At 37.8% G+C, this 14959-nt stretch overlaps 1 protein-coding gene across 2 annotated transcripts in view; it reads right to left on the reverse strand.

Moving 5' to 3' along the window:
* Nucleotides 1-8127: 8127 nt before the first annotated feature.
* Nucleotides 8128-14959, reverse strand: part of LOC114645293 (uncharacterized) — a 180093-nt gene continuing 173261 nt past the window's right edge. For both annotated transcript variants that reach the window (XM_051922972.1, XM_051922971.1), the window contains exons 9-10: nucleotides 9441-9503; nucleotides 8128-8325 (exon numbers count right to left, since the gene is read on the reverse strand). In XM_051922972.1, coding sequence (XP_051778932.1) covers nucleotides 8147-8325; nucleotides 9441-9503 — 242 coding nt within the window. In that variant the 3' untranslated portion in view covers nucleotides 8128-8146. The remainder of the gene's footprint in view (nucleotides 8326-9440; nucleotides 9504-14959) is intronic.

Genomic DNA, 14959 nt, shown 5'->3' on the forward strand with positions numbered 1-14959 from the left:
GTAGTCGGATAGTTTAATGGTGACAAAGTTAGATTACCTGTAAGTGTGACCAGACACCTGTTACAGAATGTCTGACACCTTATATTCCAAATCGCAATCTCAGATCCTCAATTGAGTGTCTCCTTAGAATTCCAAGAGCAAAACTTAAAAGAAGTGGTGAGGCAGCCTTCTGCTGTTATGCACCTAAAATCTGGAATAGCCTGCCAGTAGGAATTTGCCAGGCTAATACAGTGGAGCACTTTAAAAAACTGCTGAAAACACCTTCTTATAACTTTACTGTAATTTAAATCCTGATGCTCTGTATATCCAATTCATTATAATAACTATTCATGGTGGCTCTAAAATCTGTACTAACCCCTACTCTCTCTTCTGTTTCCTTTTCCGGTGTCCTTTGGTGGTGGCGCAAAGCACCATGATTTTCCAACAGTGATGGATGGATTAAAAGCCAGAAGTCTGTATGACCATCAGCATCAAGTGACTCCGTGAGAACCCTAACTACAAAGAGGACTATTTCATTTATGTTAGGTAGAATGCTCAGAGGGGACTTGGCGGTCTTGTGGCCTGGAACCCCTACAGATTTTATTTTTCTCCAGCTTTCTGGAGTTTTTTTTTGTTTTTTCTGTCCACCCTGGCCATCGGATCTTACTCCTTTTCTATGTTAACTAATGTTGTCTTATTTTAATTTCTTATTTTGTCTTTTATTTTTCTTTTCTTCATTATGTAAAGCACTTTGAGCTACTTTTTGTATGAAAATGTGCTATATAAATAAATGTTGTTGTTGTTGTTGTATATAAACTCCAGTTTCTGTATTACATCTTGCCTGAAGAAAGGGCCTGAGTTGCCTCGAAAGCTTGCATATTGTAATCTTTTTAGTTAGTCAATAAAAGGTGTCATTTTGCTTGACTTCTCACTAGACTTTATTGAGTGGAATTTGCAGCTTCAACACAAATATAGTATATTGATGACCTTTTTCTTTGTTCACCTTTTCTTTAAGTGTGTGACGAGAACTGTTTGAAATTACTTCAAACATTAGTGGAAGAAGGCCACAAAGCATTGTTAATTACAGTTTTGCCAAGTAAAAATTAGATATCTGAGTCATGTGTATCACTGCTACTCAAAACATACCTCACCTGATAACTCACAAACAAATGAAAAACATCCTGAGGTTATGTGGTTACTGCATATGATGGATTCCAGAATATTTATTAAAAATATAACCACTATATGATATTGCTAAACTTTTTACTCCTGACCCCATACAGTGGACTGATAAGGCACAAGAAAGCTTTCGTCAAATTAAGCTTAACACTAGAATTACCAGATCATATGAAAAAACTCATAGATCCGGCCCACCTTAAATCCTATCGCACCTGTCCATCAGCGTCTTTTGTTCTGTAAATATGCCGATAAAGACAAGCAGCCTGGTATCCCATCCCCCCACCTCCACAGAAGGTGCACAAAGTTCTCCCAGCTAGTGCTTTGATTGATTATCTGGGAGTGAAGTGCTGGAGTTTTAGAGTGGAAATAATAGATTGTTACTTGGAACACATGCATTTCATGTGTGTTCCATTTTTACAATAATTTGTGTAAACACATTGTTAAAACAGAAACGTTTTCCATATTTTAGTAGTAAATGACAAAATGTTGGCATAAACTATATAATGTGTGAAGCCTGAAGTCCAAAGATCAAATAAACACTTTCACAAAAGGTTCAAGGATGATACAACAGCTTCTGTGGCGTAGCGGTAAGATTTGCTGACTTATAATCAAGAATCCCTGGTTCGATCCCGACTGCCTCCTATATTTGCCGTTTTCAGTAGTGAGCAGCTCTTATTGTTAATATTATACAGTACACACATACATTTAGTTTACGTCTGTAACACACGGTGTACATTTATAGGACTTGTAAAAGTTACCGTTTTTTTTTCACTTTTATTCTCTCAGTCACGATCATGATACATACTACCGCCATAGGGATCTGACGCTGTTAGTTTTTATTTGAAACTTGGAATAACTTTAGATGTGAGTGGTGTTTTGAGGCAGTGGAACTGGACACTCTCTGATCTGGAGGGATAAAAGCTGACACACAAACGCTGGTGAATCTGCCTTCTTCGTATCTCATCGTCACTTGATTTTTTTTATTCAGTTTTATTGAGTATTCCTGCTCACACTGATATAGTATGCACCTTATGGTCTATGATGTCAAAAAAACCAAACAGAGACATAGCTATATATGATATTTGGAATTATTCATTTTATGACCTGTATAGTACATTTCGGAAAACATTGTGGCACAGATGCAACATTATTCATATTCATTCGCATAACATCTTACGGTTGTAATTGGTGAATGCATGTTATTTTTTTTTCCCCGATCTTGCCAGTCTCCATGTTGCTGTATGATGGTGTTTCTTTTGTACTCCAGGACATGCGGAGGAAAGAGTAGTACAGAGAGGTCAGTTCAGAGCTATATGATATCATCAAATTCAAATGTTAACAGTTCACACACACGCAAGGATTGTCCTTCCTACATTTATGACATGTGTACCCGTTGCATTGCGCACACTTCTCTCTATGCTGTGGTTTCTATTACACACCTGAAAGAAAGACACAATATATGTGACATTTTGAAGAAATCATTTTAAGACCTGGTGGGCCGGATCTACAAGTTTTTTCATAGGGTCTGGTAATTCTAGTGTTCAAAAAAATTAAAAAAAAATTTGTCAGCTTCTGTTTCAATCCCCTGTGCTAGGCCTAACCAATATCACAAGGTTTGCTTATTCAACAACATAATTCCAAGTATTGTCCAATTGCTTATTGTTCTAAGTCTTTAGATCCAGTGGCTGCAGCTCTTCTAGCATGTCTTAAAGCTGAAGCAGCAGCACCTGGTTTTAGAGGCTACACAGCCTTTATTGATAGGGCACAATGTCACAATCCTGGTTCCACATACAGCAGCTGCTGTTCTTACTAAAATAGCTACTCTGCTTTCAACAACCTCTACACTGAACTAATATCAATTATTTATTTTAGGTTTTCCTAATGTTAAGGCCGCTTGTTGTGCTCAGTTATATCCTGACATTCTGTTACTCTCACCATTTGATGGAGAATTGGACAAGGAATTTTATGATTGTGAGCAAGTGCTTTCTGACATATCTACTCATTGTACAAATCTGTAGGACACACCACTGGAAAACGATGATTTAAGGTAATTTGTGGGCTGCTCTTTTAGCTGTTCTGAGGATGGGAGTATAAGTCAGGTAATGCCAAGTCAGGTTATGCCATATTTACAGAAACAAAGTACATAGAAAACACTAAACTTCCAGATGCTTGTTGAGTTATTTGTGTTAAGTATGGTTTGTATATTTGTGCTTTTAGGGTTGTGTATGATCTTCTTTGGAATCATTGTGAATTTGTGATCTCTTCTAGCTCACATATTTGACACAGCATACTGATTTCAAATCTGCTTCATGCTCTGCAGTTGTTGTGTGTACTAGTTATACTAAAATGTCAGGCACATTCTAAAGGAAATAACAAAGAGACCAGAGGAAATGCTTTAGCAGACTTGTATACTAAACAGATTGAATTTAGGTCCTTTAGTACTCAAGTGTCATCTCTCAACAGGTAGATCTCATTAAGTTAATTAATAAGACAGAGTCAAGTTAGTAAGAAAGAATTGCAAGTTTTGATGCTTTCTCTTATTAAGCAAACTGCTCCTGAGTGTGCGGCTCAGTACCACTTGTACTTAATATATGATCTGCCAAAAATACAACATTGGTAAAGTAAAACCATGCCTGGCTGGTGCTTGTCTTCCACCCTTGAACTTTTATGCATGTACATTTGGGCTTGCAGTTATCTAAAGTTCAAGGTTTTGAAAAAATATTAGTTATAATAGATTTGCTTTCTAAATGAGTAGAGGCTTTTCTTGTGGAAAGACTGATTCAACAGCAGTTGTTAAAGTTCTTAATACCTCACTTTGAAATACTGTGTACACTGTCCAGTGACAGAGAAACTTACTCTGCATTAAGAGTTTGTCAACTTCTTCATTGTTCTAACTATTTTGAATCAGTTGGACTAGTTGAATGGACAAATGGTACTATTAAAAATATACTTTCCAAGATGTGTGCAGAAACAAACTTGAAATGACCAGATGCTTTACCTATAATACTTAAGTCTATTAGGAAGGCACCAGTCGTAAAATAGGATTTTTACCTCATGAAATTTTAACTGGAAAACCTATGAGACACCTTGCAGCTGCACATTTGACTTGCAAACAGATAAATATACATTCCTTGACTAAAAGCATGCATGCTTACTGTAGTGGCTAACACATTCAGTTCTGCTTACTCTCAGGTTGAATCTACACTGCCACCTGTTTCTACTGAACCTGCTCACTTATTCCATCCAGGAGACTTTTTCTAAATTAACGTGCACCAATGAAAGAACACCTTGGCCCCATGCTCAAATGGTGCTTTGGAAGTGCTTCTTATCTTCCCACTGTCGACTCACACCTGCACCAAACGAGGACTCCTCATCTTATTCACCCTGATCCTGCCAGGTCTACAGGGGAATTTCGTATGCTCAGAAGAAGATAACTGCAACCCAGACATCATACTCAGGTCCCTGAATTTCACTAGTAAACCTCTGCCTACAACCTCATACAGAGTACTTTCTCACATAGCCACAGCGGGACAGATCTTTCACATATTCTAGTCTCAAATGAACTAGAACACAGCCAAGGTGTATATGGTATTGATACTTACTTAGATTTTTCTTACATTTGGGCTTCTTCAATGCTTAACTACTCCAGCTGGGTCTGGACTGGCTTTCCATATTTAATCAGCACACGTATTCATTTTTTTCCAGTATCTTTAATATTATTGGACTTCCAAGACAGGAGTTGTGGCATGAAATTTTGTATATAAGTTGATAAATATTTTGTATGCCTTTATTTGTAAATCAGACAAAGCAAATGTAATATTTGTGTTTTTTTCGTTGATGAGAGAAGCAATACTTTCATGTCTAACCAAACCCCCACCCCGCCCTACCATGAAGGACTAACTTAGGGCTAGAAATTTTATGGCAGGGTTGGGGGAAGTGCCTTAAACCAGTTTGGCAAGTGATTTTCCACAGTACATAATCTCTCTCAACCAACCCCCTGCATGGAGGCCAAAACAACACAACAACAACAACATTTATTTATATAGCACATTTTCATACAAAAAGTAGCTCAAAGTGCTTTACATAATGAAGAGAAGAAAAATAAAAGACAAAATAAGAAATTAAAATAAGACAACATTAGTTAACATAGAAAGGAGTAAGGTCCGATGGCCAGGGTGGACAGAAAAAAACAAAAAAAACTCCAGAAGGCTGGAGAAAAAAATAAAATCTGTAGGGGTTCCAGGCCACGAGACCACCCAGTCCCCTCTGGGCATTCTACCTAACATAAATGAAATAGTCCTCTTTGTAGTTCGGGTTTTTCACGGAGTCACGGGATGTGTTGCACCAGAATTCCATTGGTCTAAAGTAAGGATGTTTGGGAATAGCTTTGAATCAGAAGCCTTTTTGTACCACAACGCCCTATTGGCTTTAGGATTTGGACAAAGAGTATATAAATTCGGTCACTTTACCCTTCACTCTCTCTCTCTGTCACACCATTACCATGAAAAGGACAACACACTGAAGAGCACAGCTTAGCAGCCATATTGAAAGCTAGAAATGATGACTTAACTAGAGACATTTAAGTAACTACAAGGCTGTGTGCCACCTGAAACTACACATCAGCATTTATCAGTTTGTACGGTTGCCAATATTCACTTGTACTTTGCTTATTGTTATTATTTAATGAATATTATCAATAATACATTATTTAAAGTTGTAACTTAACTCCTGCTTGGCTTTTACTCTATGTAATTACCTGAGGTTATAGATGTAGCAGGGAAGATAGGGAGAATTTATAAAGTACAATACCTTATAAACTGTGGTAAGTCTATGGGATTTGAGGCATTCTGACAAAGGCTACACAATAAAGAATACAAAAGAGGAAAATAGAGTAAAATATAACTCTACCAAAACAATAAATGTATTTTCATGTTATTCCTCTCTGACTACCATCCATTCTCTAGGGATATGTGATTTTACTAGGTTCGTTACCAGGTTGGTTTACTGCCAGATCTTTAAGATTAACACACATACACATATAGATATACACATGCATACAGACCCTAACCACAAAAGAACCGTATGAATGATGTATACGTTACCGGCAATGTATGAAATGCAGGGATTGTATAGAATGCCTAGGCAATACATAGAATGCCTGGTATTTTTGGGCAAAGTATGAAATATCCGAATTATTTTAATATTATATATACTTTCCCTATTATATGTAATACCTAGGCATTATACAGAATGATGAATGCTATTTAGGCAAACTCATTGGTAGTGCTGCTGCTTTGCAGTAAGGAGACTGTGGAATATTGTGGGTTCGCTTCCCGGTTCCACCCTGTGTGGATAGCACTTTGAGTACTGAGAAAAACGCTATATAAATGTAATGAATTATTATTATTATTATTATTATTAAAGTATTAAAAGAGAGTCATGAAAAGGCTTTTATTGAAAAGACGTATATGAAAAAGAAAGAAATACAAAATAAAGTATAGGACTTTCTTATTGAGGAAAACAAGAGAAAATAAAATATGAACCTACTTGTTGCAATAAGGAAGGAAAAAAAATATTTTAAATTGCACTGAAATGCAAATGGGGAATTCTCCGTCTGAGGCGAGCGTCGGAAGTCACGTGATATTACAAAATGTCATTAGCGGGAGTATTTTATACTTTGCCGGTTTGTCTTTTGGCATTGCATAGAATTCCTAGGAAATGTGTTGAATGTTAATCGTTTCATACTTTGACGACCAATTTTCAGCATTCAATATATTGCCTAGGCATTCTATGCAATGCCTGCATTTCATACATTGCCGGTAACATATACACAGCCTGTTATTCTCTAGTGCTTTAAGTGCCGTACGAATAACAAATGTCCATCATTCCCTAGTACTCCAAGAGACTTACTTATCATAGGCACAAACAACGTGCAATATATCTCAGACCTAAATATTATCTTTGGTCTTCAAGAATATATTCAAACATACAAAGGCTCAACATCCTTGGCTATATGCCATTTATCAACCATCAAATGTCTTACTTTAATGCACTGTTCATTATTGGACAGAGCTCTTTGTCCTTAGCCAGTAAAACCTTGCAGTTCGGATCATATGGCAATTTTTATTATAAGGCATATTTATCATAAGATTCCACATGGCGTGTCTTTTTTTCCGTGGCTGCACATCAATTTGGCAATTTTTTGTTCCAGGTGCCCATTTGTTCGCAGTTTGTAACGTAATCCATACAGCCTGAGGAATCAGCATGTCTTCATTTTCTAAGCTGTAAACCAATTTAGTAATTCATAGTTTTAAGAATTTCTTTCTGTTTCAAGGTTGTAAAGTAATCAGATAGTGTTTTGATGCATTGGAATGTCTTCCTTTCCCAAGCTGTAAGCCAATTTAGGCCTAGCTGCCCATCTTTTCACAGGTAATAAAATCATCAAAACAGCTTGAGGCATCTCCTGGATTTCTGCTCCATTTAAACAGATGCTACTGTGATTGATAATGGAACAATTCAGGAAAACAGGATGCTTTGATATCCCACCTCCTTAAGTGTTAAGTTTATCCTGTCCATTTGAGCAAAATATTTTGTTTTAATATAATACAATTCGTTAACTATCCTTATAAGATTAAATTCATTTTTGTTGGGCAAAAAGAAAAGAAAATACAATATAAAATCCAAAATTTTAAATCCATGACATTATACTGGGTCAACTGTAAGAGATTGTTTGGCATTGCTTTGTTAGTTATGATGATTTGTCACCTCAAGAACAATGATATTTAATCCCATTTTCTTACTTTTCTGTCTCAATGCCAATTCTTTTCCCACCTGAACATGTTCCATTTGATGTAACTTCACATAATACAAAAAAAGCAACACTTGTGTCATTCTCAAAACTTTTGGCCACAACTGTAGGCCAGATAAGTAAACAATCGACAATTGCCAACTGACCTCTTATAGCTTTTCAAAATATTTTTCTTTTTTGTCAAATAACCACTTGATTTATAGTCAAAAGCATTCCCATCACTATTTTTACTTTAGAATTGTTTTTAACAATAAAAAAACAGACTAAAACAACATCAAAAAACTCACCAATGAATAAAATGCCGCTGCGATTTGATATAAAATTTGTGTACATTAAAAGAAGTACATAATGAAGAAGCACTGAAAGAAAAAAAAACAATTTAAATAAGTAGGGCTTGCCAATAGAGACATTTTAATAAATAAATAAACACATTTTTAAAAATATTTTCTAAACTTCTTTACTTGTCTTTAAAAATGCCATTAAAAATAAAATGTATTTATTTTAATATTTCTTTGAAAGTTATTAGATATTTGGTTCCTTTATGTTAATTAATTTAAAACAATTATTGAACATTTCAATGTTTAAGATGGTGCTTATACAAATATTTATAGGGTTTAATATAATAATATTTAGTTTTCCAATTCTATTTCAATTCTTTAATTAGTATGACTTGATTATGCTACAGAAGAAATTTATATTGGAACTCGGGGAACAAAACATTGAAATTTTGGGTCCAAGGCCAGGAAACTGAGCTTCCCAGAGCTTAATCCCAATGAGAACTTGTGGTCAATCATCCAGAGTTGGGTGGAAAAACAGAAAAACAACAAACTCTGACAAACTCCAAGCATTGATTATGCAAAAATGGGTTGCCATCAGTCAGGATTGGCCCAGAAGTTTATTGACAGCATGCCAGGGCGAATTGCAGTTGTCTTGAAAAAGAAGGGCGAACAAATATTGACTCTTTGCATAAGCATGATGTAACTGTCAATAAAACCCTTTGAAACTTATGAAATGCTTGTAATTATGCTTCAGTATACCGTAGAAACATCTGACAAAAAGATCTAAAACACTGAAGCAGCAAAATTTGTGAAAAACAACACTTGTGTCTTTCTCAAAACTTTTGGCCATGACTGTAGGCCAGATAAGTAAACAATAAGATCAATTAAAATCTGAAATCTGTAGCCATTGGAAGGCCAATGGACTGAACTTGAAAACCAATGTTTTACATTATTGAGTCACTCAAGTTAAAGCTGCATCCAGACTTCAGTATCAGGTAACAACTGGGTGCAGCCTTTTCTAGAACTAAGACCGCTTAAAGGTTTTTCAGTCATGGACAATAATTGCTTTTCAAAATATTTTTATTTTTTGTCAAATAACTGCTTAATTTATGGTCATAAGCATCTCCATCACTATTTTACTTTAGAATTATTTTTAACAGTAATAAAACAGATCAAAACAACATCAAAAAACTCACCAACGTTCTTAAAATTGAATTTTTCCACACAACGCATAACAAGAAATGAACGATGAAAGAACACTGAAAGAAACAAAAACAATTTAAATAAGTAAGGTTTGCCAATGTAGACTTTCATAAATAAATAAACACATTTTTTAAAATCTTTTTTATACTTCTTAACTTGTCTTTCAAAATACCATTAAAATAAAATGTATTTATTTAAATATTTCTTTGAAAGTTATTAGATATTTGGTTCCTTTATGTTAATTAATTTAAAATAATTATTGAAAATGTCAAAGTTTAAGATTGTGCTTATATAAATATTTACATGGTTTAATATAATAATTAATATAATATCAGTTATGCTACAGAAAAAATTTAAATTGGAACTCTCTGTTTTCCCCAGGGGCCTCATGCACAAACGGTGCATACACATAAAAATGTTGCATGCGCCCATTTCCATGCACACTTTGAGATATATGAAAACTGAACTTTGCGTAAAGCCACAAATATTTTCACAGCAGCCTCACACCATACATATGCAGTTTTCTGCTTGGTTTTGCACACTGGTAGCACCCAGCATCAAAGCAGTGTTACTGTTTGTGTTGTTTCCCTACTTTTTCAAATTCGCACACATTTGCATTCATGAAGCAGGATTTATGAAATACAGTACTCCCTCCTCCATCGCGGGGGTTGCGTTCCAGAGCCACCCGCAAAGTAGAAACCATATGTTTATATGGTTATTTTTATATTGTCATGCTTGGGTCAGAGATTTTCGCAGAAACACAGGAGGTTGTAGAGAGACAGGAACATTATTCAAACACTGCAAACAAACATTTGACTCTTTTTCAAAAGTTTAAACTGTGCTCCATGACAAGACAGAGATGACAGTTCTGTCTCACAATTAAAAGAATGCAAACATATCTTCCTCTTCAAAGGAAACAGAGAGGAAAGCAAACAAATCAATAAGGCTGTTTGTTTTTAAGTATGCGAAGCACCGCCGGTACAAAGCTGTTGAAGGCGGCAGCTCACACCCCCTCCGTCAGGAGCAGGGAGAGAGAGAGAGAGAGAGAAAAACAAAGTCAAAAATCAATACGTGCCCTTTGAGCTTTTAAGTATGCGAAGCACCGTGCAGCATGCTTAAAAGCTGCACACAGAAGGTAGCAACGTGAAGATAATCTTTCAGCATTTTTAGACGAGCGTCCGTATCGTCTAGGTGTGCGAACAGCCCCCCTGCTCACACCCCCTACGTCAGGATCACAGATAGTCAGCGCAAGAGAGAGAGAAAGAAAAGTAAGTTGGGTAGCTTCTCAGTCATCAGCCAATAGTGTCCCTTGTATGAAATCAACTGGGCAAACCAACTGAGGAAGCATGTACCAGAAATTAAAAGACCCATTGTCCTCAGAAATCCGCGAACCAGCAAAAAATCCGCGATATATATTTAAATATGCTTACATATAAAATCCGCGATAGAGTGAAGCTGCGAAAGGTGAAGCGCGATATAGCGAGGGATCACTGTACACCAAAATTAAATGCATATCATTTACAAATTGAATTCACTTGATTGTAATCATTATTTAACAATATAATGGTGCATGGAATAACTAAACTATTCCAAATACTATAGCTGCTTTAGTGTTGTTACAAGACATTGCAAATGGAAGAATTAGAAGAGAATGCATATTTATAGATGATTATGACTGGCTTCTAAGTCGATTTTGATTTCTAAGAAGTACTCTCTTGGAGCTGTGTGCTGAATTGGTGCCAGCTTTACAAAGGCAGACTTTAAGGAATTGTGCTCTACCTGCTCATTTGCAAGTTCTGTATACTCTCAGGAGCTTTTCAGTGTGAACCTGCTGACCAATCGGGTGTTTCACAATCATCACTGAATTGCATCATGCCAGCTGTATAGGATGGTATTCTCTGCTTGTTATCCAGATAGATAAGATTTCCTTACACTCTGGTTGAACTGGGAAACATCAAAGCACAATTCGCAGCAACATCTGGTTTTCCAAATGTAATGCAACTGCGCCGGACAAGATACATCAGCCAGGCAAAAAAGGTTACATCACCAAAAGAATGAGCTGGCATTACATCATCTATATCAGGAGCACCTATAAAAACAGCAATTCCGCACAGTCTCGGGTGCTTTTTTCCAAATAGTGCAGCAAAAGGCAAGCAGTCCTTTTAAAGATTGCGAGTCACTTCAAAGAACCATGTAAAAAGCAGAGAATCTATCCGTTGTGGCAATTGGCTCAGAAACTACACTATAAAGGTGCCTTCAGAGAATGAATTTGCTTATGTAAATAGAAAGCATTTCCATTCTATTAATGTGCTGCTCTATCATCAACAGAAAGCATGTAAGCGTGCTGCATAAATGCACCAAATGAATGGCTAAATCCAACAGCACTACAACTTTGTTTGAATGTAATTAGCAGAATAGAAAAACACGTAATCAGATGCAACATTTATTTTTTTAACCAGTTCATTTAATTTGTGGTCAAAACCACATAGTACAGCCCTTATATTCCTTAATTCATTGGCCACATCTATTACAGCATCCACTAGTTTATTTTGTGACTCTAGAACAGCGTCCGTCAGCAGACAGCCAGATGGTTGCCCAGTGGTTTCCGAGGCAGAGGTGTGTGTGCAGCCAGCAGCCCAATCACCACGTGGATTTGTGTACTTGGCACGGAGTCATTGTTTGTAATATTATCCAAAACAGATTAAACAGACAATGGACTGCAACTCTCCTTTTCATATCGACTTTGATATCTGACCATATTTTTATTTCGGGCACTGCGCTACTTTCTGACTTGAACTTTCAAGTGTCTCCGCCATGCTATATCACTCAATCAACTTCCTTTTGATGCTTATGCCACTGCTTAAGCCAACAAATGGTAGGTTTTCCCTTGTCTCCACTTCACATTTGCTGAAATTCTTCTTTTTTTCCACACGCTTCTGCTATTGTCTTTTAACAAACTACTGAACAGAAGTGGCTATTTATATCAATTTGCATATTCAAGTCAAGTCAAGTTGGGGAGAATGCACTGGTACAGTGCGTTGCCGCACCCACTACATGTCGAAACAGCTCGGGATCCCGGTTGGCAACCCCCCAGGCAGACACGCGGTCCAGTCCTACCCTCCGGAAATTACCCTATATCTGCCACAGCCAAGTGTTATGTGGGCAACCCCTTGGCCTGGTCCAGCCACTTGGGTCCCCAACAATGAGGATCTTATGAACCAATAGTAGCCAAGGATTTTCCAGAGAGACAGTACCAAAGGAGTCCAGTCTTCGTCTCAAGTCTCTTCGTCCATGTCTCACGACCATATAGTAAGACAGGAAACACCAGGACTCTAAAGACTTGGCCCTTCGTCCTTTTGCATAGATATCGGGAGTGCCACACACCCCTTTCCAGTGACCTCATGACCCCCCATGCTCTCCCAATCCATCTACTGACTTCACAGGAAGAGTCACCAGAGACATGAATGTCATTGCCAAGGTAAGTAAATCTCTCAACAAGGTTAACACTCTCTCCGCAAACAGACACACTGCTGACAGCTGTGCCCAAGAGGTCATTAAAGGCCTGGATCTTGGTTTTTATCCAGGACACTCACAAGCCCAGACACTCAGATTCCTCACTCAGTCTCTTGAGCGCCCCGATCAGAGCCTCCATTGACTCCGCGAAGATCACAGCATCGTCAGCAAAGTCAAGATCCATGAATCTTTCTTCACCAACAGATGACCCACAGCCGCTGGACCCCACGACCTTGCCCAACACCCAGTCCATACAAGCATTGAACAGAGTAGGGGCAAGGACACACCCCTGACGAACCCCAGAATCAACTGGGAAAAACGCAGAGGTCCTGCCTAACTCTGCACAGCACTCACAGTACCAGTGTACAGGCCAGCCATGATATCCAGCAACCTCGAGGGGATCCTGCGAACCCTCAGGATGTCCCACAGGGTAGTTCAATCAACTGAGTTGAATGCTTTGCAAAAATTGACAAAGGCTGCAAAGAAACTCTGCCGATATTCGCGTTTGCGCTCTATGAGAACCCTCAGTGCCAGGATGCGGTCAATGGTAGACTTCTTAGGCGTAAAACCAGACTGTTCTGGTCGCTGGTAGGTGAGAAAGTGATCCTTGATCCTATTGAGGGCGACCCGGCACAGAGAGCAGTGTTATCCCCCTGTAGTTGCTGCAATCCAGGCGATCACCCTTCCCTTTCCAGATAGGGATGACAAGTCCTGTTTTCCAGTCAGTTGGGATGATGCCAGTCTCCCAAATGTAAGCAAAGATTGCTTGCAATGCCAGGAGGACAGCCTTACCACCAGCTGTTCACCCCGGACACCACAGATCCCTGTAGCCTTTTCCCCTCCCCTCAGCAGGTTCACCACCTGTGCAATCTCAGTGAGATTGGGTGGTTCACAGCTAATTGTAGGATCAAACTCAAGGACCATTGAGAGGAGTCGCAGTGCACGTCTTAATGGCAACTATGGTCTGTACCAGGAACTGAGAAGGACAGCCGCGAGGGTTCTGAGGAGCAGATAAAGAGGCGTTTGTTAGAGGAATCTATGAGCAAGTGACACACCATCTGTGGTCTAGCCATGTCCTGCTTACAAAGGAATCAAAGCATTATGCACATCTGAATCTGTTCCTCGGAGAGTCGCAGTCAGGGCAGCTGATGGAACGGTCTTTACGGATGACACTGCAGTTGTGACCCGCTGGGCTGGCTACTTTGAGCAGTTGTTCAAAGCTGATCCTCCGGCTAGGTCATTGGATATCTCTGGGTCCATATTCAAATATGCAAAATTAAATCAGGGTGTGGCTGTAGGCACGTGCATGTGTGTTAAATTTCACATTCATTGGGAATTATAAAGGGAAAGTGCATGCACACAGTTTAATGCATCTACATTTTTCTGTACGTCATGTTTTAGTGTGAATTCTACGCATGCTGTTATACATGAGGTCCCAGAACTGTTCTGATGTTAGTTTCTTAAAACCATTGTAATTTTAAAAACTTGTAACTCCATCTTAAGTGGGATCATTAATTTATAACTGTTTCCCAAAACCCACTCTTAACTAAAGAAGCACATTAAATACTCCATACTCTATTCTCCCCAAGCCATTCGTTAATTGTTGAGTGCTTCTGAAACTGGCTAAATCTTGTACTAATCTTTTCACAGCCAGTGGTTTCCAGAAAGAGCACATTTAATTCACATCATGATATGTTTTATTTATATAGTGCCTTTCCTATGCGCAAAGCCTTTCACAAATATGGAAAAGGATATGAGAGAAACAAAAGTGCAGAAAAGTTAAGATAAATAACAATGGATATAGATATTTATAGAACTTAAACACCTAATAAAAGATAAGCATGAAACACAAATTACTGGATGAGAACAATTCCCTGGAACTTTGCAATAATTAAGTTTAAGTACAGTATATTTGGCTTGTTGATGTATTTTTCATTATGAAATGCATTAATGCATTTACAGGATTATATCTTATAGATAAATTGCTAAATTAATTGAA

The sequence above is a fragment of the Erpetoichthys calabaricus genome, chromosome 2 (assembly GCF_900747795.2).
Source record: "Erpetoichthys calabaricus chromosome 2, fErpCal1.3, whole genome shotgun sequence".
Classification (NCBI taxonomy): domain Eukaryota; kingdom Metazoa; phylum Chordata; class Cladistia; order Polypteriformes; family Polypteridae; genus Erpetoichthys; species Erpetoichthys calabaricus.